General features: G+C 45.5%; 2 gene segments (V, D, J or C); both read right to left on the reverse strand.

The window, feature by feature from the left end:
- Positions 1-4,649, reverse strand: part of LOC102504046 — a 148,906-nt gene extending 144,257 nt beyond the window's left edge. Inside the window, 2 exon segments of the C gene segment in view lie at positions 4,094-4,394; positions 4,499-4,649. Coding sequence covers positions 4,094-4,394; positions 4,499-4,544 — 347 coding nt within the window.
- Positions 1-26,793, reverse strand: part of LOC102508908 — a 226,113-nt gene that overhangs the window by 193,904 nt on the left and 5,416 nt on the right.

Raw genomic sequence — 26,793 nt, forward strand, 5'->3', positions numbered from 1 at the left:
CATCCTGCCTCATTCTCCACCTAACTTTACCTCTGTTATGAACCCTGCATGGACAATGGGGGATCAGCAGGCTGTGAAACACACCTGACGTCTCAGGGTCAATGTTTGATATGGGGATGGTCACCTGTCTATAAACTGTTCGCCACAAAGTCATGTAGACGTCATGTTCGTCAACAGGTTCGAGCTCAGGAGACTCTTCTGGGAGTCTGTCTAGTGGGCACAGAATCACCCAGTTCTCACAGGTGAGCTGAGGTGTCGTGAGAGGTCCTGGTAATGACCTCAGACCCCAGGCTCACAAGGCTGCTGGCTAGGGGGTGGACTGAGCCACCCTAACCTCACGTCCTGGTGTGGATGCAAACGAGTCCAGGCCACCATCACCTCTGGGCTCTACTGTCACACCTGTCTCCCGAGTATCTCATCGCTGCGACCAACCTGGTGTTTCTAAAGCATAACCAGGGGAGGTGGTCTCTGCACGTTTCCCTTCTGCGTAGGATCCAGATGAGCGTCCTTGAGCTCCCAGGTCCTCCCTGAAGAGTGAAGAGGAAGCACCTTGGGCTCTGGACGTGGACCTTCTGGGGCTGTTTCCCAGCAGCACCACCTGCATGTGGCCCTGTCCAGTCATTTAACCAGACTGTCACCTTCCCCTCAGGTATGAGGTGGAGAAGTGGGTTTCCGTGGAAGGTGCATCATTCTGTTCCAGGTGTTGATTGTGACAGAAGAAATTTCCACAGCCCCTGGCAGCTTGATACAACATCAGGCACTTGATTCTTAGGACCCTGTGATGTGAGCGCGTCTGGAGGGGGAGGCACATTCCTACCCAGAAGTGCCCCCAGAGGTGCCGGGATGATGTCTGGAGGGCCTGTTCCAGTTGTGCTCAGGTGTCTGGATGCTGGCTGTGGTTTTGGCTGCAAACAGAGTTAGGGCTGAGGGTCAGCCCTGGGATCCAGCCCTGTGGGCCTCTTCTTGTGCACGGGGCTGCACCCCAGACAGGTCACTGGGTCAGCTGGTGCCCCCTTCCCAGTCGCTACTCAGGGCAACTTCCTGCAAACCTAAATGCAGTTTTACTCTGTGACCCAGCAACCACACTCCTAGGTAATTATGTAACTAGCCTTGAGACATGTCCACACAACAAAGTGCACATGAATGATTACATAGCTCCATTCGGAAATGACAGAAATGGAGGAACACAATGTCCTTCCTCAGGGAATTAACAAAGAACCTATGGGTCACCTCTGCAGTCAAATTCTATTCAGCAACTTATAAAATGAACTGCCAAACTAGGAAAAGACCAAATAAGGTTCAATGCCTACAGAGTGAAAGAAATCAGTCTAAAAATGGTTCATACTGTGTGATTTTATTTTTTGCTTGTTCGGTAGAATGCAGAACCACATGTGTAGTAAAAAAGTTCAATGATTTCAGGTATTTGTGGAGAGTTTAAAACTGGTGGGCTTTCTATCAGGACCTGGGTGTTATCTGACCCCTCCAGGCTCCAAGCCATATTGCTGGGCACACACAGCAGCAATCCATCACCAAACAGACGTATTTCTACGTGATGAGGCCTGAGCTGGCCTGATGCACACCTAGAAGTGGCCCATGTGCCCGTGGTACCTCGTCCTGCATTGGTGCCTCCTTTGTCCTAAGCTTCACCTGTGACCCAGTGGGGATTTGCCTACAGTCAATTGACAGAGGAGAAGGGCCACAGACCTGGACTACAGACAGCTCTGCATGGTACACAGGCACCTCCTGACAGTGGACAGTGGGCGCCCTGTCTTCCTGCCTGGGACATCCCTGAAGGATGGTGTGGGGGACTCCTCCCAGTGGGCAGGACTCTGAGCAGTGCACCTGGATGTTCACCCATCTGGACGGAGAAAGAACAGGTAAGTGACATGATACAAATTCATGGGTTGTAAGCAATGATTAGGCTGGATGGTCAAGGACTTGAGAGGAGCGTGGTTTGGAAAAAAATGTGACAAATTATTTTAGGAGGAGAACATGTGGATAGTCCTCTTTAAATAGGCAAAAAGACAAAACATGTTCTGACTCATGAGGATAATCCCGAAAGGGTGATACCTGGAGAGGAAGGGATTCATGTCAAGTGGACATGATGCCAGTGATGTTGGTACTGGCCTGGCTCTTTCCAGCTGCCCCTGTCATCACCTGATGAGCTTATGGTCACTGTGGCCTTGGTGGCAGGAATGCAGGACGTGCTTGGGCTCAATTACATGGACACCCACTCACCAGGGTCCTCCTGGTCCAGTCACTTGTGAGGACCCTTCCTGCCAGCTGCAGAGAGAAATCCTAACGTCCTGACTGGCAGCATTTCCTGGACTGTTCAGCTACCACCTGTTGGCAGGTTGGCTACTTTGGGCCACTTCCTTCATAGAACAGGAAACCTCCTATTCTTACTAAAAATATATGTTTATGCTGGATATAAACTTTTTTCTTAAAATGCAGGGAATGCAATTCTCTTGCCAAAACCACCACCCAGGGACTTTCAGATCCCACAGTCTCGGGAGTCCAGCAGCCAGCATTGCTTCTGATCGGGAACTCACTTTACAGCAGAGGAAATGCATCAATCGGCCCGAGCGCACGGATCCACCAGTCCTAGATTCCTCACCATCCCACAGCTGCTGGGTTTTAGAACACAAGCTGCCTGTAGAAGATCAACAGCAGTGCCAGGTGGGTAGTAACACCTTGCAGGGCTGAGGTGAGGTTCTCCGGCCGACTGTGAACTATTTACTCTCAGTATGTTGTTCTTCTCTCACAGCCTTGATTCATGGGTCACAGAATCAGGAAATGGATGGGTGGTGGCACCACTCATTGTTACCCCCAGTGACCACTAGCTAGCTTGCCTTCTTTCCCTGTGTCTTTATGCTCTGCTGGCCTATGGCCTTGGTCCCCGAGGGAGGGACACTTCCACTAGGAGAGAGGACGATGATTTCTTTGACCTGCTCTTTAAGTCTGCCTTCTGGGCTTTGTGGCTCCTCAAGCCTCTGAACCTACAGGCAAAGAAGGGAGAGGATGAGCTGCCTGGGTGACTGCTTCTGACTCCCGGGGGAGCTGGAGCCCTGCCCTTCCATGGGAGTGAAGAGGGGTTTCTGGGGACAGGGGTCCCTTCCTGTGTCTCCCTATTAGGATGTCTTGTCGTCAAAGTGAGCAGAAAACCACAACAACTCAACCCAAGGATGATTGTTTTGGTCCATGATCCATTGGAATGAAGGTTCTGGTCACTTCACTGGGTCATGGCCGCACAGCTGAGGTGGATGATGAAGGCAAAGGCACCCAGAAGGGGGGCAGGAAGGAGGAAGCAGCAATACGAGCCGAGACTTCTGAGCAGTTATGGAAAGAGGGCTGTAGTTGTCCCGCGCACTTTCCCCTTGTTTTGCTGCAGCCACATGTGTACGTCTGTGCATGCGTGTATATCCGTGTGTAAGTGTGTGTATGCGTGTGTTTATGTCTTTGTTTCTTTCATGTCTTATCCCTTCTTATGTGACTAAAGGCGAACACAGCAGTTCACGCTTCTGCTGGGACACGTACCTCCTCCTGCCCTCAGGCTGGGCTTTCCAGCAATGGCTCCCCTGGTTCTCAGCATCAGAATCACACTGGAAAGACACCCCCACTTTCCTGGTCTCCAGCTTGTGACAGTAATTTGTGGAACTTCTCAGCCTCCACGGCCATGTATGTAGAAAACATATGAATGTTCTATTGTTTTGGATTCTCCAGACATTGGTTCTGTTCCCTTGGAAAAACTAAACTGTACACAGAGAGGTTATTATCTCATTTATTGTAGAGTACTTGAAAACACAGGTACAGTATAAACACAAATTATAACGTTTAAAATTAAAAAACCCATCACCTATAAAATGCCAATTGTTATAAGCCCAGAAAAGGTTTTCTTAATGAGAAGAGACAATCACCGCCCCATGCACCTGCTCATTGGGCTGACCCTGAACACAGCAGGTGGACCCTGAGCACCACCTGGTGGATCAGGTGCGCCCCCTGGTGGGTCGTGTGTGCCCCCGGCACCTACCCTGTGTCCCTGCAGGGAGGTTTGCATCTGGGCTCACACCGACTTCCCCTCACTGTGTCTCACGCATAGTTATACACGGCCGTGTCCTCAGGTTTCAGGGTGTTCATTTGCAGATACAGCACGTTCTTGGCGTTGTCTCTAGAGATGGTGAATCGGCCCTTCACGGAGTCTGCGTAGTATGTGTCACTACCATAACTATAAATACCGGACAACCACTCCAGCCCCTTCCCTGGAGCCTGGCGGACCCAGCTCATGTCGTAGCTACTGAAGCTGAATCCAGAGGCTGCACAGGAGAGTCTCAGAGACCCCCCAGGCTGCACCAAGCCTCCCCCAGACTCCACCAGCTGCACATCAGCCTGGACACCTGCAAACACAAAGACATCCTGGTCAGGAGACTGTCACACGTCCTCTGATTCCCTCACTCACGACCACCAACATCCTTAGTAGCTCTTGTTCTCCATGAATTACCTTGTAGAAGAGCAGCCAGGACCACCCAGCTCAGCCCCAGCTCCATGGTGAGTCGTCTGTGCTCAGTCCTGCTCAGAGAACAGGAGTAGCTGGGAATCCCGGGGCTTGGGCTCCTCTCTCAGAGCTGCAGGTCCAGGGCTGGGTGGCTTTATCCTCAGAGGGAGGCCCTATTTGCATGTCATCTCACTATATTTCAAGTTCATGGCTTGGACTCCTGCAGAGTAGGCAGTGACCCAGACATGGGACTGTCCTGGGCAGGCTGTGCCAACAAGAATCTTGCAGAAATATCGTTTTTAATATGATATTGTGCTTTGATAAACACTTAGCACTTGTCACCTGATTTCCTTTTATATGTACACACGAAGAACTTGATGTCGCTATCAGTTTTAGCCCCGTTTCATGTTGAAAATCTAACAGGCCCAAAGAGCTTCTCGTGACGGGTCTGAGAGCACACTTGAGGAGAGATCAACCTCATTTCTCTGTGCTCCTCGCTGGGCCCAACTGCTCTGATGAAGCAACTCCAGGACAGAGCTAGTGTTGCCCAGTGAGCTTTGCAGAGTCTCTTACTTGTCATGGGAACGTGTGTGAGTTGCTGCATTTAGCGTTTACTGGTAGCACGTGGAGTGGATCAGGTCTGTGCACGTGCGCATTGCGCCATTGTCTGAGTCTCTGTCATCTTTCCCTCTAATTATGCATTTGTTAATTCGTCATAGTTTTACTGAACTGTAGTTGACATATAATGACCTGCACAGATGTGAAGCGTGCAACTGATGTGTCCTGATTCATATGCAGTTAAATATATACATTGTAGAAAATGGAGTGGCTTACCAGAACATATTGGGATCTGACTTCCAGGTCCTCTAAGTTGCACGCTTAGTGTTTACAGTCCCCAGATCAGCCTGATTGGGTACAAGCTGAGCTACATGAGCAGACCACAGTTACACACACACACGCATAATTTCATAGATCAGTGAAAATGCGCTAGAAGGAAGTTACAGCATTGCAATCATCTCAAATTCAAAGAAAGACGCAAAAATATATCCACTCATCAATTTAAATCGTATTTTCCTATTTAAAGGCGCATTTTCCTACCTACATTTTCATATATGTACATCCAACCCCAAAACAAAGGAAAGTCCTGCTCAAGATCCCATCCCCGTCATTAAACTACGTTGTGAACGTACTTACCGCTTTAGTCCTACCTGAGCAGCTAGGCCTTCAGCGTGAGACCTAGCTGGAAGAAGCCTGCCTGCTCCGTGTCTGTGGAAACGTTTCTCGTAAGACGCCCCGTGGTACAGGACACAGAGTCTAAAGTACCTGCGTCGACAGCGGCACTTTCAAGTGGAGAAGTAGGAGTAACGAGGGGGCTGCACCTCAGAACTGCACGACTCTCTGGGCCTCAGCGTCCTCGCTGCAAGTCTGCACATCACACATGAGGTGAGGCTTACTCAGTTCAAAGGTGAATCAGGGTCACATAGGACTGCTCAGTGCAGCTGCCGACAGACCCACGCACCAGCGACTGTGCCCGTCCAGAGCAAGCCGGGGAGGCGGCTGCGTCTGAACCCTGCCCCTCCACTCACAAGAGAGCAGTGCCGACACTGGTGCCCAGCACTGCCCTCTGGTCTGGAGGAGGCGGTGGCTATGGCTGGGCTGTGAAGGGCCCCTCCTTCCACGTGTGCCCGCAGTGGAGACTGCTATGGTGCACCCGGGCTGTTCTGCACGCTCTCCCAGCCTCAGGAGGCACCACCCTCCAGCCCCCTGGGGCTATCTCTGCACAGCCCACCCCAGCCCTCTCCCTGCGTCCGTCCTCGGAGGCCTGAACTCCAGCGCCTGGTCCTGGCCTGCACCCCCAGCCCGCGTCCTGGGCTGGGGATTACCCGGACCCTCTCTGCAGGTTCCCTCCACTCTGTCTGCCACGTGTTGCTGCTCTCCCCTCCGACCCCTGAAGCTCCCTTTCTGTCCCAGCTGACCGCCCTGTGGGAGAAGGGGCGTCCTAGGGAGAGGGTGCTCTTCCTTCTCGGCCACCCACTCCCCAGGGGCACATGTCCCTCCCCAGTTTCCTTTCTATTTTTCTTTTTATTCCCCTTCCGAGTTTTGTGGGAATTTTCCCTTGTAATTGCGATCGTAAGAGACTCTCTGCCGTGTTCGGCAGGTGGTCTGTGAGAACTGTTCCTGACGCAGACGCGGGTTCTGATGTATTCGTGGGAGACGGTGAGCACTGCCTCCTTCTGCTCCACCATCTTGAAGCCTGGCCTGTGATGACACTTTAATTTAGGCCCAGTGTAACAGATTTCCCAGTTCTGACTTCCAAAGTCCGTGTTTTAGCCCCTGTTGTGGTGATTTTCTCAGAGCTGCCACGGCCACTTACACGCAAGATCTGCACACCCGCCCTTGACCACGAGTCTTATTTCCAGTGACAACGTGGGTGACATGTCAAGGACCTGCGTGTTCTTCTCCACCTGCCAACGTCCTTCCAGGTGTCACCCACAGACTGGACTGAAGGTCATCGTCTCTGACCACATGGGAGGGAGCTGGCTGCTCAGGAGAGAGGACCCAGCACCCTCCGAGAACTGCGTGTTCAGTGACCTCACGCCCATCCCCCACGGTGACAGTATTTACACCAAGGAGATCAGGAAGCAGCACCAGAACAGGTGCTGTGTTCTGTTTCCCTACTCCTCCCCTCCCAAGTGCTGGTTTTCCAAACTAGCACTAAAAATGTTTGTTGACAGTCCCAAAGCTAGGTTTCCTTGTTTTCTCAGCTTTCAATTCATAACCTGAAGTCAAAGGAAGGCTGCACCCAAGTTGCTCCTGTCTCTGCCCCAGCCCAGCACAGCTGCCCTGTCCTCTGGGGTTCCAGACACCCTCCGGATGTGGGTTGTCACACTGTCTCTCGCACAGTAACGTGTGGCCGTGTCCTCAGACTTCAGGCTGCTGATCTGCAGATAGGCTGTACTGATGGAAGTGTCCATGGAGAAGACACATCGGTCCGAGAAGCCCTGGGCATATGTTGGCTTCCCAGTGTCGGTGTTGATCCATCCCATAGACTCCAGTCCCTTTCCAGGGGCCTGTCACACCCAGCTCAGCACAGCTGGTGAAGGTGTATCCAGAAGCCTTGCAGGAGACCTTCACTGAGGCCCCAGGCGCCCTCAGCTCAGCCGCAGACTGCACCAGCTGCACCTGGGAGCTGACGCCTGCGGAGAAGAGGCAAGAGTGGCTGGAATCCCCATTGGCTGGCCTTGCTTCCCTCCTCAACCCAGGGACCGAGGGCCTCTAACCTGTGACCACTGTCAGAAGGAAGAGGATTGTCCAGGTCCCGTCCATGGTGAGGGCTGAGCTCCCAGGACGCCTGTGGAGGAGGGCGAGTTGCTGGATGATGCCCGCAGGGCTCCGATCCTCGTATATTCAACCTGGTGCTCCTCATCTCGTTTGCATATTCATAAAGCAGGATATTTCTTATCACAAAGGGACCCATCTGGAGAGGCAACAGACGGCACCAAACCCACACAGTCCTGGGGTGCCGAGGGCGCACGTCCTCACGCCTGTTTGAGGGTGTGACCCCTGCCACATCCCTGACCTTCGTGCCGGCCGAGTTCCTCACCCTGAGGGGCAAGCGTAAGCAGAACAAGCCTCTCGCCGTGACCGCAGTTTTGAACGACACAGATCGGCTGCACCTGCTCTGGACTCCGATATTTGAATGTCTTAATCCTGGGTTTACGGTGTCCCGTGAAATGTTGCTCTCATTGAATGCATGCGTCACCCTGCTCTCTAGCTTCTCCTGATAACAAAGCCCCAAGGAACCTCTTTTAAATCTGCTTTTCACTGCCTTGAGTCAAGTAAGTTCTTAAAATAGAATAGTTCACTTAAGGACACCATGGCAGCACTTGCCAACTTCTATTTTGGATTTTTTTTTAAAGGGAAAGACTAGAAACCGGAGAGGAAATCCCTCTTGAGCTCCCCCTGCACCTGCTCCTGGGCTGGAACCCTGAGCTGGGTGGGTCCTGAGCCCCCCTGCAGACAAGCCCCACCCCTACGGTGGAGGGTCACAGGGCGGTTACCACTCAGTGTCCCTCGTCCAGCCTTAACGGCTGCTCCCTGGCTCGATCACTTCTGAGACACCATACGCACCTGACACCCTCTCTAGAAATAGTGGATTGTCCTTTCTGAACCCACACCCTCTGCGGGAGACCCCAAGCAAGGATTTTATGAAACCACCAGGCTCCCCCTTCCCTGGAGCTGCCATGCGCACTGACTCGACACCCGTGTTGCGTTCCGAGTGTTTGGGGCTCTGAAGGCGCCTCCCCTCTCCTTTAGGGTCCCCTGGCTGGAGCTGCCCATTGAAGACAAGCCACACCTACAGGATCACAGCGACCCCAAAGCCCTCCACATGTGCTGTTCCTATATGTGACATACCCAGGGGCTGATATTTGCAGAAATGGGCCCCAAGCTTATCTTCCTCACCGTATCTGGCAACTGGGTAGTGCTACAGTAATCCAAGGCCTGGGTGTGTGTCTTGCTTTGATAAACAGAACAAAAGCCAAGAAAACTAAAGCAGAGCCTGGGAAGTGCTTCCAGCTCAGGTTTGCATGTTCTCCCAGCAAGGAGAACCCTCCAGATGCCACAGTTAGAAGGGCCTAGGCTTTTGCTGAGGAGTGTTTGCTGGGGCTGGTGCACAATTAATGCCCCTAGTTGAGCCTCTAAAATGATGGAAGGGTCACACCTGATCTACAGCCCCAGTGGGTCTCCAGCCTCGGAGAGCATAGTCTAGAGCCTCAGGGCAGGATCACGAAGGCCACTGCAAAGGGCAGGTTCCTGAGTCACAGAAGCAGGTGCTGATGCAGGAGTAGGGAATCTGGAAAAGCAAACCTGGTTGGTCAGAGCCCCTGTGGACCAGTGTCCATGATGCCCTGTTCTTCTCTCATTCTCCAGTGGACAAGTGGTGCCAGTGTAGGGAAACTTCCACATTTGGATCCGGTCACCTTGAATCGTGTGTCTGATGGAGTCAAATGCATACATCCTAAAGAAGTGTTGATGAACCAGCCATAATTGTCCACAAGAAAACTACATGTTAGCAACACGGATGGGCTTGGAGAGCATCATTCTAAGTGAAGTAAGCCAGAAAGAGAAAGGAAAATATCACGTGAGATCACTCCTATGTGGAATCTGAAAAAAAGACACAGATGAACTTATTGTCAAAGCAGAAACATATGCACAGACACAGAAGACAAACCCATGGTTACCGGGGGGAAAGGGGATGGGAAGGGGCAAGTTAGGAGTCAGAGATTTGCGGAACCTAACTCCTGTATATACAATCGATAAACAAGGTTTCTTCTTCAAAGCACAGGCAGCTATATTCAATATCTTGTAGTAACCTGAAGTGGAAAAGAATATAAAAACCAATCTATGTATGTGTATGTAGGACTGAAACATTGTGCTGTACACTAGAAATGGACACAACATTGTCAACTGACTATACTTCAGTAAGAATAAAACTAAATAAAAGTTTAAGGGGGGAAAAGCACACGTTACAACACGGTATTGTCTAATTAAATAAAAGTCAACTGTGTAAACGTTATAGATCTCATTTGCTTTATGATTCATGACTCAGGCAGCATCCATCAGGCAGGCAGAAAGGAGCTCTGAAGGGCCGCCCAAAATGAAAAACTCGTGTAAACAGAAGGGGGTATCAAGGAAGTCACTGCCAACAGTGGATCTTTCAGGCAATGTCACCTTCCTGAGGGGGACAGAAGGAGTCCGTTAGGTAGACAATCACATTAGTGCTGACCAGGCTATTTCAAACCCACTGTCTTAAGGCTCCACCCCTGGGAGAGGTGAAGATGTGATTAACTTAGGCGTCACGTCATGGTTTTGTGGCCCCGCTTTGTCCCTGCAGGCTCTTTTTTATTACTAATCAGTTGAAGTTCATATGACTGGATTTAAAACTTCAAGTCATTGGACCTCAGAAAAAGTCATGCAAGAGTCATGGGAAAATAAGCTTTAATTATTCAGATAAAGGCTATCTATTAACCAAGAACATCACCTTTAAAGGGAAATGATCTTGTAGCTCACGGAGAAAAAAATGTGACAACGAATATATGCATGTTCATGTATAGCTGAAAAATTGTGCTCTGCACTAGAATTTAACACAACTGTGTGAAGTGATTATAAATCAATAAAAAATGGTAAAAAGTAAATAAAAACTAAAGGAAGAATCACAAATGAAAAAAGAAAAATAAAGGGAAATGACTTTCCTTGGAAGCCATGAATGAGACAAACAGCTGCCAGCAGGACTTTAGTCAACACTTCTGATGGGACTCACAAAAGTAAAGAAGTAAAATCTTAGGAAAAGAAATAACAGCTTCATTATTCGAATATGACAAACAGAGTTTTGGTTTCTGGTTGAGCACGTAAGAAGCTCAAAAGTCAGCACTCCCGTGCAGCTGCAAGCAAAAAGCTGAAAAACTGGAAGACGCAAGTCTTCTTACACCCGTCAGAGATGGTGCGTCACAGAGCGCTGGTCTGCTTCTGTTGGCTACAATGAAATGCCACCACCTGGGCAGTTTCCAAACATGGGAAGTTACTTCTCATGGTTGTGAAGGCTGGGGAGCCCTCGATCAAGACAAGGAGCACAGCTAGGACGCACCACTTTCAGAGCCCTTGATATGAGGCAGGGCTGGCCAGCTGGGCCCCGCTTTGTCTCCATCCTGCCTTCAGGCTTTCACACTCTGGTCTGTGATGAGAGGGCCAGCCTCAAAGAGCTCCAAAGTGGCCCCGGGGTTGTTCTTCCATTGTGGTGGAAAATTGGCCTGGCTTCTCCTCAGGTCCTCTAGGGAAATGACTCCTAAGTTTTGTTAAGTTGGGCAGTCAATGGTCATCTCCTTATCAAAACTGGGCAAACCTGTTATGGTTTCTCCAATATCAATTATGTCTTTAAGTCAGTTTTCTCTCTTCTCATATTTTATTATAAGAAACCAGGGGAGATGGGAGGAGGTCAAGATGGTGGAGTAGAGGGACGTGGGGCTCTACTCTCCCATAGACACACCCAGACACATTACGTGTGTGCAACAGTTCTCACGGCGTGCCTTCTGACAGCCTGCAGAAGATCTGAGACAACCAGAGCTGCAAGAAAGAGCCCCACATTACAGGGTATGACAAAGGGAACAGGGCAAAGAAAAGAACCGGGGTGTAAGCTGCACCCTCCCCAACCCGGGAGGGAGCTATGAGAGGAGAAATGACCCCTCATCCTGGGAGCCTCCTCTGCTGGCTGGAAGTCTTCCCATCAGGACAGGGAGAGAACTCCAGGGGCTCGAGGTAAGTGTGGGAGCTGCCTTGTGCCCCTCGGGGAAGAGGGAGATCATCACAGATGGTCTTGGTCATCTCATTGCACATCCCAGCCTGAGACACACACCTCCTGGTTTGCCCAGGGCTTGGGTCCTGAAACTCAGACTTCAGGAAACAGACCCAGGGAGGAGACTTAGTTTGGCTGTGAGGGGACAGCCCAAAGGGCCTGGAATGTGGCCCAGCCTGTGGCTGGGATGTGTGCAGGATGGAGCATGGGTCCACCTGAGGAGCCCTGTTGTTGGCATGCTTATAGCAAAGCAAGGGTCTGGCCACTGGGGTGGGCAAAATTTATGGGTTTGTATATGCAGAAGCTGTGCTGACATTTGAGCCCATTACTGGTGCTTCCACAGCAGGTGCAGTGATGGATCTTTGGCAGGTTCTCGTGCTGGTGAGTTTTGGGGCCAGAGCTGCACACGCATGCCCGAGGGAGGCCTGAGTGGATTACAGGTTCTCCCACAATGGACTGGCCCCTGAGGGCAGCGCCAGCAACAGTGAGCTCTTCGGGCGTGTGCACCAGGCGGCAGGCAGGGTCACAGAGTCACATGGCCCAGCAGACAGCTCCAGGGCAGGAGCCTGCTGTGGTTCCTTTCCCCGAGGGAGCACTCCAGTCCCACCCTGCTCACATTGTGGCTTATAACAGCCTGGCAGCTTCTACTCCAACAACAGCAGACTCTTATGAAGTGATACCTTGTTTTGCATTTGCATTATGAAGTGATAACTACTTTTGATTTGCATTTCTCTGATAATTTGTGATATTGAGCATTTTTTCATGTGCCTGTTGATCATTCATATGTCTTCACTGGAGAATAGCTCATCTGCCCATTTCTGGATTGGGTTGTATGTTTTTTTTCTTATTAAGCCCTATGAGCTGTTCATATATTCTGGAGTTCAACCCTTTGTCAGTTCATCTTTTGCAAATATTTTCTCCCATTCCATAAGTTGTTGTTTTGTTTTGCTTACGGTTTCCTTTTTGTGCAAAAGCTTTTAAGTTTCATTAGGTCCCATTTGTTTATTCTTGCTTTTATTTCTTCTAGGAGAAAATTTTTGAGATGTATGTCAGATAATGTTTTGCCTATATTTTCCTCTAGGAGGTTTATTGTGTCTTGTCTTATGTTTAAGTCTTTGATCCATTTGGAGTTTATTTTTGTGTATGGTTAAGGGAGTGTTCTGGCTTCACTGCTTTACAAGCTGCTGTCCAGTTTTCCCAACACCATTTGCTGAAGAGACTGTCTTTATTCCATTGTATATTCTTGCCTCCTTTGTCGAAGATTAGTTGACCAAAAGTTTGTGGGTTCATTTCTGGGCTCTCTGTTCTGTTCCATTGGTCCGTATGTCTGTTTTTGTACCAATACCATGCTGTTTTGATTACCGTAGCTCTATAGTATTGTCTGAAGTCTGGGACAGTTATTCCTCCAGCCTCTTTCTTTCTCTTCAGTGATGCTTTGGCAATTCTAGGTCTTTGATGGTTCCATGTAAATTTTATTATGATTTGTTCTAGTTCTGTGAAATATGTCCTGGGTAATTGGATAGGGATTGCATTCAATCTGTAGATTGCCTTGGGCAGTGTGACCATTTTAACAATATTGATTCTTCCAATCCAGGAGCATGGGATATCTTTCCATTTTTTAAAGTCTTCTTTAATTTCCTTCATCAATAGTTTATAGTTTTCTTTGCATAATTCTTTCACCTCCTTGGTTAGGTTTATTCCTAGGTATGTTATTAATTTGGGTGCTGTTTTAAAGGGGATTGTTTCTTTACTTTCTTTTTCTGTTGATTCATCATAAGTGTAAAGAAATGCAACTGATTTTGAATGTTAATCTTGTAACCTGCTACCTTGCTGAATTCTTCAATCAGCTCTAGTAGTTTTTGTGTGGACCTTCTAGGGTTTTCTACATATAGTAACATGTCGTTGGCATATAGTGACACTTTTACCTCTTCTTTTCTAATTTGGATCCCTTTTATTTCTTTCTCTTGCCTGATTGCTGTGTCTAGGACTTCCAGGACTATGTTGAATAGGAGTGGTGATAGTGGGCATCCTTGTCTTGTCCCAGATTTTAGTGGGAAGCTTTTGAGTTTTTCACCGTTGAGTGCTATGCTGGCTGTAGGTTTGTCATATATAGCTTTTATGATGTTGAGATATGTTCCCTCTATACCCACTTTGGCGAGAGTTTTTATCATAAATGGGTGTTGAATTTTATCAAATGCTTTTTCTGCATCTATTGAGATGATCCTGTGGTTTTTGTCCTTTCTCTTGTTGATGTGATGTATTACACTGATTGATTTGCATATGTTGAACCAGCCTTGTGTCCCAGGGATGAACCCCACTTGGTCATGATGTATAATCTTTTTTATGTTGGATTCTATTTGCTAATATTTTGGTGAGGATTTTGGCGTCTATGTTCATCAGTGATATTGTCCTGTAATTCTCTTTTTCGGTAGTGTCTTTGCCTGGTTTTGGTATCAGAGTGATGGTGGCTTCACAGAATGAGTTTGGGAGTATTCCCTCCTTTTCAATTGTCTGGAAGAGTTTGAGAAGGACTGGTATGAGTTCTTCTTTGTATGTTTGGTAGAATTCCCCTGTGAAGCTCTCCAGTCCTGGACTTTAATTTGTAGGGAGGTTTTTTATTGCTATTTCTATTTCCTTTCTAGTGATCAGTTTGTTCAAGTGTTCAGTTTCTTCTTGGTTCAGTCTTGGTGGACTGTATGTTTCCAGAAACTTGTCCATCTCCTCTAGGTTATCTAGTTTGGTTCCGTATAGTTTTTCATAGTATTCTCGTATATTCTGTATTTCTATTTTATTTGTTGAAATTTCTCCATTTTCCTTTCTTATTTTGCTAATTTGTGCTCTCTCTTTTTTCTTCATTGTGAGTTTGGCCAGAATTTGTCGATTTTATTTACTTTTTCAGAAAACCAGCTTTTGGTTTGATTGATTTCTTTCTACTTTTTTTTTTTTTAATCTTTACTTAGTTTATTTCCTCCCTGATCTCTATAATTTCCTTCCTTCTGCTGCCTTTTGGGGTTTTCTGTTCTTCTTTTTCTAGTTATTTTAGCTGGTGGGTTAAATGGTTTATTTGAGATTGTTCTTCTTTTTTGAGGAAGGCCTGTATTGCTATAAACTTCCCTCTTATCACTGCCTTTGCTGTGTCCCAAAAATTTTGTGTGGTTGTGCTTTTATATTCATTTGTCTCAAGGTTTTTTTTAATTTCAACTTTGATTTCATTGTTGACCCACTTGTTTTTTAATAGTATATTGTTTAATCTCCATGCTTTCCTTTTTTTCTCCTTTGTTTCTCTGTAGTTGATTACTTTTTTGACATTTTTAATTGGTTTATAATCATTTTACAGTGTTGTGCCAATTTCTAGTGTAGAGCACAATTTTTCAGTTATACATGAACATATACATACTCATTGTCACATTTTTTCTCTGTGAGCTACCATAAGATCTTGTACATATTTCCCTGTTCTATACAGTATAATCTTGCTTATCTATTCTACAATTTTGAAATCCCAGTCTATCTCTTCGCACCCTCCACCCCCTTGGCAACCACAAGGTTGTATTCTATGTCTGTGAGTCTATTTTTGTTTTGTATTTATGCTTTGTTTGTTTGTTTTTTTTTTTTTAGATTCCACATATGAGCGATCTCATATAGTATTTTTCTTTCTCCTTCTGGCTTACTTCACTTAGAATGACATTCTCCAGGGACTTCCATGTTGCTGCAAATGGCATTACATTGTCGTTTTTGTGGCTGAATAGTATTCCATCATATAAATATACCACATCTTCTTTATTCGGTCATCTGTTGATGGACATTTGGGCAGTTTCCATGTCTTGACTATTGTAAATAGTGCTGCTATGAACATTGGGGTGCAGGTGTCATTTTCAAGAAGGGTTCCTTCTGGATGTATGCCCAGGAGCAGGATTCTTGGGTCATACGGTAAGTCTATTCCTAGTCTTTTGAGGAATCTCCATACTGTTTTCCGCAGTGGCTGCACCAAACTGCATTCCCACCAGCAGTGTGGGAGGGTTCCCTTTTCTCCACAGCCTCTCCAGCATTTGTCATTTGTGGATTTTTGAATGACGGCCATTCTGACTGGTGTGAGGTGATGTCTCATTGTAGTTTTGATTTGCATTTCTCTGATAATTAGTGATAGTGAGCATTTTTTCATGTGCCTTTTGATCATTTGTATGTCTTCCTTGGAGAATTGCTTGTGTAGGTCTTCAGCCTATTTTTGAATTGGATGATTTGTTTTTTTCTCGTTAAGTCGTATGAGCTGCTTATACATTCTGGAGATCAAGCCTTTGTCGGTTTCATTTGCAAAACTTTTCTCACATTCGGTATGTTGTCCTTATGTTTTACTTCTGGTTCCCTTTGCTGTGCAGAAGCTTGTAAGTTTCATTAGGTCCCATATGTTTATTCTTGCTTTTATTTCTATTTCTTGGGTAGACTGTTCTAGGAGAACATTTTTGAGATGTATGTCAGATAATGTTTTGTCTACATTTTCTTCTAGGAGGTTTATTGTATCTTGTCTTATGTTTAAGTCTTTGATCCATTTTGAGTTTATTTTTGTGCATGGTATAAGGGAGTGTTCTAGCTTCATTGATTTACATGCTGCTGTCCAGTTTTCCCAACACCATTTGCTGAAGAGACTGTCTTTATTCCATTGTATGTTCTTGCATCCTTTGTCAAAGAGTAGTCGACCAAAAGTTTGTGAGTTCATTTCTGGGCTCTCTATTCTGTTCCATTGCTCTTTATGTCTGTTTTTTTACCAATACCATGCTGTTTTGATTGGGAACTTGGGAAATGCAAATGACTCTCTGCGTCTTCAAAACCAATCTGAATGGAGAAGCTCTCCAGCCTGTTCACAATTACACTTTTCATCATAAGGTGGTTACTTTTGGAGTCATTGAGTGTCACTTGAGCCCTGATGGGAGAAAAGGGACTAAACCTTGAGTGACTGCAGGAAGGTGAGTGGCAAGGGAAGGTCTATCCGAGGTGATAGAGGGATGGAAGAGGTGGAGTGTGGATGGGTATGTCTAAAGATTCAAGGGAGCTGAAAGGGAGATAAAATGTTTTAATGAGATGAGGGAGAAGCAGAGATGATGGGAGTGGAGAGGACATGGATGGGTCATGTTAGAGACAGTGTCCTAGTCAGCTTTGGCTTCCATGACAAAGTACCATAGAGTGGGTAACTGAAACAATAGAACATTTATTTGTCACAGTAACAGAGGCTGGGAAGGCCAAGATAAGGGTGCTGGACAATTTGATTCCTTGTGAGAGCTCTTTCCTGGCTTGTTCATGACTGAGTTCTTGCTGTGACCTCACATGGCATTCTGAGTGTGAGAGAGACATAGAGAACCCTTTTGCATCTTCATATAACTGCAACAGTTCCTCCAGGACAGAGATTTATCCGACCCTGAAAACCTCCCAAATGACTATAACTGAATACAATTATATTGGGGGTTAGAGATTCAACACATAAGTTTGGGAGATTTACAGGCCTACACTACTGTTTCCCAGTTATGATTTTCATTCTCAGGTGATAGGTTCTGGGTCTCTTGAGTCCTTCAAAAGCCACATCCTGGAAGGTTGAGTCTAAATATTGAGCGGATATAGGAGTTGGAATGGTATAAGTGGGGAAGGAAATGACTTGGAGTGGACAGAGGAATGGTGGAGAGAGGGTTTAGAAGAGGAGGGCTATCAATAGGATATCAAGTTAGTGGAAGTACAGGTGGAAGGTGATATAAAAGGGAAGAAGGACCTGACGTGATGGAGAGGGAAATTATTAAAGTAATGATGAGCCACTCTGGGGAAATCTTACACTTCCTAAAAGAAGACTGAATTTCAAAAGTGTGTGTAAAATCATGAAATCAAGGAACATGGAAAAGGCAAGCATCCACTTGTTTGAAGGCTGCAGTGTACAGTCAGCGGATGCCTTCTAAGGAGAGGAATTCAAAGAATGATCACTTCCCTTGGGCAAAAGAGCAACAGTGAAAAGGAATCTGAAGGAGATCTTTTAAAGAAATAAAAAATAAAGCCAAATGTGATTTCTATATAGAATGAATCTTTAAATGGCAAAGAATCATAATTTAACCAAAGTCAAAATGATAATTTCTCATGACATAAGTCAGTGCTAACTTTAAAACAATAAAGCCTGGGACTTTACCCCACCTCAAGAGTATTAGAATCCTGAGACACAGAGCCTGTCCTTAACGTGTTGCAACACACTGTCATCCAGAGATGGGAGCCGTTCGGAACTCACGAATGGATCCCCAACCAACTGGTCTGGAGTCTGGAGTGATGGCAAAGGCTTCCATGATGGGCACCTGGGATCCAGAGTAAAAAGTTCAGGCATCTATAGATATACAGTCCTGCTGAAGTTGCTGCAGCAGAACTCTGACAGCTGTTTAAACGTGGCATGAAGACTTTACTGAAGACCATTTCAACAGTGCAGAGAGATTTAACACAATTCCAAGTGCAAGAGGGACAAGTGAGGGTTGACAGCCAAAAGTATGTTGATGAGTTGATGGAAAATTACTAGTGGCAGCTTGGTAAAGTATTGGCGGTGAGAGAGTAGGTGGAGGTGATTAGATGTCAATGGCTTAGGAAGAGCATCTGTATTTGATGTCAAAGCTGAGGGAATTCTCAATAAACTTGCTTAGCAGGCCACAGATCAGGAAGAGTCATGGAAAGAGCTTGAAGGTCTAATTCTGATGAGAGAATGTTAATTTCAACTCACATGGGCAGAGATCCTGGGTGGCTGTTCACAAACCCGTGAGGATCGGTGGGTCCTGTCTGAAGTTAGAAGCCCATGTGGGAGAGTATATGCATCTCTGAGGGCAGAGGTCCATGTAGGGGGATTGCATTCCTTCTAAAGACCATGTATGTTGAAATAAACTAAAATCTTCTCCCAAAGGTCAGATCATGAGAATCCTTGGAATCATCTCCCAGGAAGGAATATGCATCCCATGGTAAGCTGGTGAGTGAAAAGGTCCTGAGGGCTGTTCAAATCTCATCTGCAAATAAACAATGTTATTTCTTCCTTCTTGTCATGCATCGAGAAAGTGAGATGTAGTCACAAAGAGCAAAGTCTAACTTGTCCCTAGGGGCCATCTGAGAGTTAGAAGGGAAAAGGGAATCCCCAGTTCCAACAGGAAGCCCCTCCCCCTTACATCCCCACCCCTACTCCTGCTCCAGGGGAACTTCTCTGTCTCTGTGGACCCTGCTCGCCCCCTTGTGGTCATGAGCGCCCCCTGCAGCCCAGCAGCTCTTGTCTCTCATTAGGGACAAATATGTGTGGGATCACACTGACACCCCTCATTATGGCTTCCATCACAGTAACAGACAGCCATGTCCTCAGTGGTCACTGAGCTCAGCCGCATGGAGAACTGGATATTGGCTGTGCCTCTGAACATGGAGTTGAAGCTCTGAGGGATGGGTCATAGCCTGTGCTACAAACATAAGTTATGTAACTTACCCATTGCAAGCCCTTTGTTGGAGGCAGTCAGACTCAGCTCCAACCACTTCCACTGGTGATGGACTAACCAGAGACAGTGTAGGTGAGGATGACGGTCTGAAATTGCTTCAGCAGCTCTGGGCATGACTTCTGCAGCTGCACCTGGGACAGGACACCTGGGGACAAGGAGAATCAGCCCTAGTCAGTCACCTGCAGTAACAACCATCCCCATAGACCCAGGTCACCTTTGCCAGCGGTCACCAGGCCAAGGAGAAAACCCAACAGCCTCGTCTTCTTCTAGACCATGGCTCTGCTTCCCAGAGACCTCAGCCCTGTCTGCAAAGAGAGATGTGAGCTCCCACATGTTAATTCTTCCAATCCTAGGGCATGGGGTATCTTTCCATTTTTAAAGTCATCTTTAATTTTCTTCACAGTGTTTTGTACTTCTTTACATAACTATGTCTTTCACCTCCTTGGTCAGATTCATTCCTAAATATTTTATTTTTTGGATGTGATTTTCAAAGGAATTATTTCTTTAATTTCATTTTCTGATATTTCTTTGTTAGTGTAAAGGAATGCAACTGATTTTTCTATGTTGATCTTGTATCTTGCTGACTTGCTGAATCCTTTTATCAGCTCTGATAGTTTTTGTGTGTAGCTTTGATGAGTTTCTATACGTAGGGTCATGCCATCTGCATATAGTGAAAATTTTACCTCTTCTTTTCCAGTGTGGCTTCCTTTTATTTCTTTTTCTTGCCTGATTGCTGTGGCTAGGCCTTCCAAGTCTACATTGAATAGAAGTGGTGAGAGTGGGCATCCTTGTCTTCTTCCAGATTTTAGTGGGAAGTCTTTCAAAAGTTCACCTTTGCTTATTATGCTGGCTGTGGGTTTCTCATAAATAGTTTTTATTATGTTGAGCTATGTTCCCTCTATACCCACTTTGGTAAGAGTTTTTTTTTTTTCATAACTGGGTTTTGGATTTTATGAAATGCTTTCTCTGCATCTATTGAGATGGTCATATGATTTTTGTCCTCTTTTTGATGTGGTATAAGACACTGACTGATTTGCACATGTTGAACCATCCTTGTGTTTCTGGGATGAATCCACCTCGGTCATGGTATATGACCTTATTCATGTGTTATGGATTCTGTTTGCTAAAATTTTCTTGAGGATTTTTGCATCTATGTTTATCAGTGGTATTGGCCTGTAATCTCTTTTGGTAGTTTATTTGCCTGGTCTTAATATCAGGGGGATGTTGGCTTCATTGGATGAGCTTGGGAGTATTCCCTCCTCTTCAGTCTTTTGGAAGAGTTTGAGAAGGATCTGTGTGTCTTCTTCTTTGTACGTTTAGTGGAATTCTCCAGTCAAGACATCTGGTCCTGGTCTTTTGTTTGTACGGATGTTTTTATTGTAGAATCTCTTTCACTTCTAGTAATCAGTCTGTTCAAGTGATTTATTCCCCCTTGATTCCATCCTGGTGGACTGTGTACTTTTAGAAACTTTCTTCTATTTTGTACAATCTGTTGCCATATAGTTGCTCATAATATTCTCTCCCTCTCTCCCTGTTTTGGTTTCTGTGTTGCTGCTTGCAATTTCTCCGTTTTCATTTCATATATTTTTTCATTTGTGTCCTCTCTGTTTTCTTCTTGGTGAGCCTGGCTAGAGGCTTGTCAACTTTGTTTACTCTTTCAGAAAAAACTACTCTTGGTTGGATTGATTTTTCTATTGTTTTTTGGTCCCTACGTTTTTTAATTCCCCCCTGATCTCTATTGTTTCTTTGCTTCTGATGACTTTAGGTTGTGTTTGTTCTTCTTTTTCTAATTACCTTAGGTTTTAGGTTAGGTTGTTTATTTGAAGTTGTTGTTTTCTGAGGAAGCCCTATGTCGTTGTGAACTTCCATCTTAACACTGCCTTTGCTGCATCCCATAAATTCTGTGTGGTTGTGTTCTCACTGTCGTTTCTCTCAAAGAATTTTTAAATTTCTTCTTTGATTTTATCATTTGCCTGTTGGTTTTTTACTGGCATGCTATTTAGTAGGAATGCAACTCCTTTTTTCTCGTTTGTTTTTCTGTCATTGATTTTTAGTTTTCTGCTGTTGTGATCAAAAAAGGTGCTTGAAGTAATTTTTTTCCTCTTAAATTTGTTGAGGCTTCCTTTGTGCCCAATTATGTGGTCTAGCCTGAAAAATGTTCCACACACTCTTGAAAACGATGTATATTCTGTTTTTTTGGATATGTAATGTCCTAAAAGTATCAATTCAGTCCAACTGTTCTAATGTGTCATCTAGTATCTCTGTTGCCTTACTGATTTTCTGTTTGGAAGATCTGTCCAAATGACGTTAGTAGGGTGTTAAAGTCTCCTAGTATTATTGTGTTCCCATTTATTTCTCCCACTATGTTTGTTAGTATTTGTTTTATGTATATAGGTGCTCCTATATTGGGTGCACATACGTTAATGAGTGTAATATCCTCATCTCGTGTTGCTCCTTTGATTGTTATATGATGTCCGTCTTTACCTTTTTCATGACCTGAAAAAGTTTTTAAAAGTCCATTTTGTATGGATTAGAATTACTACTCCTGCTTTTTATCATTTCCATTTGCATGAAACATCTTTTTCCAAACTCCCACTTTCTGTCTATATGTGTCTTTCACCCTAAATTGGGTCTCTTGTAGGCAGAATATCATAGCTTCTTGTTTTATTCTCCAAGTTTTATTTGCCACTTGATGTCTTATTTTGGAGCACTGAGTCCATTAACATTTGTAATAATTGATAGATGTGTGTTCATTGCCATTTTGAATTTGGTATTCCAGTTGATTTGGTCTTTCTTCATTGTTCCTTTCTTTTTCTTGTTTTTCTTTTTGTGGTTTGATAATTTTCTTTTGTATTAGCTCGGTTTCTTTTTGGTTTTTGTGATCCCATTGTATGCTTTTGACTCGTGGTTACCCTGTTTTTCAAGCATGTGAATCCACTACTGTATTTGTTTGCTTTCAATTGGTAGTCACATAGGCTCAAACACACTAGAGAAAGATCAAAAAAAGAAAAAAAACCTCACATTTCGTTTTCCCTTCCGCCACCTTTTACGATTTTCACGTCCATCTTTACATCTTGCTGCTTATTCTCTTGCCATGCATCGTAGTTTTCACATTTCCGACGATGGTTTTCTCAGTTCTATTACTTTCTGTTTCCTTTCTATTTAGGATAGCTTTAGTATTTCGGAATTATTTTACCTTCTCCTTCTTTGTGAAATTCTTTATCTCTTCTTCTGTTCTAAAGGATAGTCTTGCTGGACAGTGTATTCATCGTAGCAGATTTTTTTTTTTTTTTCATTCAGGGCTTGGACTATAACTTGCCACTCCCTTCTGATGAGCAGTGTTTGCGTAGAGAAATTGGCTGAAAGACTTATGTGGGTTCCCTTGCAGCTAAGTCTTTGTTTTTCTCTTACTGTCTTTAGAATCATTTCTTTATCTTTAATTTTGGCCATTTTAATTTTCATATGTCTTGGTGTAGGTCTGTTTGAGTTCTTGTTTGGGACCCTCTGTGCTTCCTGTACATGGGTATCTGTTTTCTTCTTTAGGTTTGGGTATTTTAAAGTCATGATATCTTCAAATATCTTTTCTCTTTCTTCTCCTTCTGGGACCCCTATTTTGTGTAGATCGGCATGCTTTATATTATCCCATCAGTCCCTTATATTGCTTTCTTTGGTTTTTCTTTGCTTTTCTGTTTGGTGTTTTGATGGGGTGACTTCTGTTATCCTGTCTTCTAAGTTACGTATTCATCCCTCTGCATTATCTAGTGTGCTTTTGACTGCCTTTAGCTCAGCTCTTGTATCAGCATTCAGTTTTCTGTGTGTAATTGGCTCCTCTTTATAGTTTTTATTTCCTTTTCATAGTATTCTGCACTTCTGTTCATAGCATCTCTTATTTCCCTCAGTGCTTTTATCTTCCCTTTTTGGAAGTCATGATCTAGTAGGCTGTTGAGGTTGGCCTCATTGTTTGTTCTTTCAAAGCACTTCTTCTCTTCTTTAAATTGAGGTGTTTGCTCTGTTTCTTTATTTTACTTATATTTTTCTGACTCAATTTATTTAAGAATAACAGTCATCAACTGTAGTTTTGAAGGGCTTTTTCTTTTTTGAAGTGGGCACACTCCTGTTTGGAATGTGTGCATCTTATATTTTGTCTTCAGGGCTGTTTTTAGTGCAGATGGTTGCTACTTCTTTCTCCCATGTGTGTTGGGTGTTATCCCTTTGATTGTGGGTTTGGTTGCTTTTGTGGTGATGAGAGCCTCCTCTGTTTCTTGTTAAGAAGGGCCTCGTTTTTTGTTCTGTGGTTGCCACCGCCCTGACAGGAGCCAGGCCCACTCCCCTGTTTTTGGAATAGGGTCTTACAGACCTGTTTCTGCATTGGAGTGTGTGGTAGGTGTGGTTGGAGTACTTTGGGTGGGAAGAAGAGCTGCTGAGTAAACCTCCGTTAGAGCTGCTCACAAAGAAGTGATTTCTGTGGTGTTGTCTGTCACTTGTTATGCAGGCTTACAGACTCCTCTTTGTTGATGCTGTCTTTGTCCCCATCTTAGCCACAGGAATGTCAGCAACCCACTCTTGTGTCCCCATGTTTCTCTGTTACACAGCAACCAGTGCAGATCCACCCATGTCAGGTGCTAGGACTCAACATAGGGCACGTGCAGTCACATCCCTGGATACACAGTGAGTGCCCCAGGATCAGCAGAGACACCAGCCCCACCCCTGTGTGTGGTAGGCAGTTCAGTTACAAGCCTGGATCCACCCCCATCATGCACCAGAACTTCACCAGTTGCTTGTAGATCTTAAAGGCCGGCTTCACAAAGGCACCAGGAGAGCAAATATGCACCCTCTGCCTGGAGCTGTAGTCAAATCTTAACCCTGCCTGTGAAGTTGTCAGACCCCTGGGTATGGATTCAGGTTTCAACCCCTCCACCACTACAGGAGCAGAACACCAGCATTTTTGATGGCTATGACTGAGCCCCACCTGTCTTCTCATGAGGACACTTCAACAACGGTGTAGGGCAGAGGTGGAGGCTACGGCCCAGCTGCATTGTGCCCTCCTCCTCAATGAGCACTAGGAGTGTTGCTTCTTTATGGGGCTCCCAGGCTGTTCTGATCTGCACACACTCCCAGCCACAACCCACACCACTCTCCAGCCCTCGGAGGCTGCCTGTGTGCACTCAGCCCCAGTCCTCTCCTAAGGCTCATACGAGAAAGCCCAAGGTCCAGCGGCCAGTCCTGGGCTGCCCGCCCCCACCAGCTCGAGTCTAGGGCTGGGGATCACAGAAACCCTCTGTGTTGGTTTCTCTTCATTCTGTCTACCCAGTGGTTGCTGTTTTTTCCTCCAGGCCTCAGAGGATCCCGTTCTGTCCCTGCAGACCTCCAGGCTGAAGTGACAGGGTCCCAGTGTGAGAGTGCTTTTCCTCCTTTGTCCCTCCCTACCCATGGGACAGCTCCCACACTTATGTTCTTTTTCCTTTTTGTTTTTTTATCCTACCAGTCTTTGTGAGGCATCTTCTTGCATTTTGATGTGAGAGATATTCTTCCAGATTTCAGTAGGTGTTGTGTGTGAAATGATGAGTCTGTAGATGTAAATCTCTGTATTCATGGGAGGGGGTGAACTGTGCATCCTTTTACTCCACCATCTTGGCACGCTCTCTGGTCAGGGTAATCTTAATGCTGTTATGCACGATTCCTCTTTTACTGCAGGGTGGGTCAGCTGCCCCCTCCTTAAGGCCAATTATTTCACTCTGAGTTAGCGCATCATTATCTGTACCTCTAAGACACTCCAGGTTCATCAGGAGAGAAAAATACATGTAAGTTTTAAAATCTGTGCTGCTCATGGTGGAGGAGCTTGGGCTATGGCTACACCTGTACAGTGAGACAGTAAGGAGGTGACCAAAATAAATCAAAAGCACAGAGGCATTTCAAAAAGGTACAGGAGCCAACATGAAAGAGTATCCAATAGGCAAAGAAGCTGAAACAATTCGAACACCAAAATTAATCACATAGTATTCAATTTTAATCAAAGTATAAAATAAATATATATGAGTCACACTTAGATGAATCAATGGCTGAATAAATAAAGCATAATTCTTAAAGAATAATTCCAAATAACTTATATAGATACCTCCTCTTTCAAGGGTCTCTCCTATTCCCCGGGGACATTTCCAGTAAGAGTTTAGTGGAGGGTACATCTGTTCATGTTCATGGATGTGAAGCTTAACTTCCTGTTAAGTGCAGCTTGCACTTATGGTCATGGAAGAACTTCCAGGCTGACCTTGAATTTAGCAATGAGCTTTTAGACGTAACACCAAATATATAATCAGTGAAGGAAAAGAGAAACAGATAGACTTTGCTGCATCCAAGTAAAATGTTTTGTTTTGAAAATGATGCTGGTGAGTGAGTGAAAAGTCAAGGCATAACCTAGGAGGATATATTTTCAAACAGTGTATCTGTACCATGAATAACATGAAAAATATGGAAGAAGAGAAAACGAACACACCAGTCGAAAAATAGTCCAAAGATCTGAGCAGACACCTCGCTGAGGAAGACACAAAAAAGTGTGCAGCATGGTTTTCATCAGGCAAGTCTACTTGTAGACAGCCGTGAAACACTACTGCCCATCTGTTAGAACGGGCAACACCCAGCACACTGACAACACCAAGTGCTGCCAAGGACACGGAGCAACAGGGACTCCCCACCACTGCTCGTGGGAGTATGAAACAGCACATCGTCTTTGGATGACACGTTGACACTTTCTTACACAGTAAAACGTAGACTTCCCATGCGATTCAGGGCTGCGTTAGAAAGGGTTGTGGGTTTTCACCATCGCCCTGGAGGCAGTGGGTTATCAGAAGAAGGACACTGGTCAGAAAACAGTGCACCACAGCGTTCTGTGTAGAAACACTGCTCAGGTGTCTGTGAGGGGAAGTACCTCAGGGAACGGCTTAGGAGTCCTGAGCAAACGTGCAGGTGTGGTTTGAAGACCAGTCCATTGCTGGGACTACCTGAACTGTGGGCATGGCCAACGTGGTGCTGTGGTCCACGTAGGAGTTCTCTGACCCTTGCAGAGATTTACCTCATTGATTTCACCCCACTCACCCTGACCAGGTCAGCAGGCAATCCTACACAGCTCTGCACACATGTGCAGGTACTTACGCACACGGACTGCAGGATGGAGCCTGAGCAGTCTTCACTCGCTTGTGTTCCTGGTCAGTTTCCACTGTGAATACACATCCTGTGAGTTCTCGGTTCCCCCAACTCCAGCCCAAGGCATGCAGAGCAGGACGGTGCTCAGCAACTGGTTATCATGTTTCTTCACTAGAGTTTCTCCACTAGAGTTGGAAGCATAGAAATGGATGTTAAAATACAGATGGAAATGAAGCAAAGCAGCGCTGAACTTTGAGAAGAAGCCAGTACAATATACCAAACACTTACACATCTTGACAAAGAGGAGCAAATGCATACATTCTTTGATGAGATGA

The sequence above is a fragment of the Camelus ferus genome, chromosome 6 (assembly GCF_009834535.1).
Source record: "Camelus ferus isolate YT-003-E chromosome 6, BCGSAC_Cfer_1.0, whole genome shotgun sequence".
NCBI classification, from domain to species: domain Eukaryota; kingdom Metazoa; phylum Chordata; class Mammalia; order Artiodactyla; family Camelidae; genus Camelus; species Camelus ferus.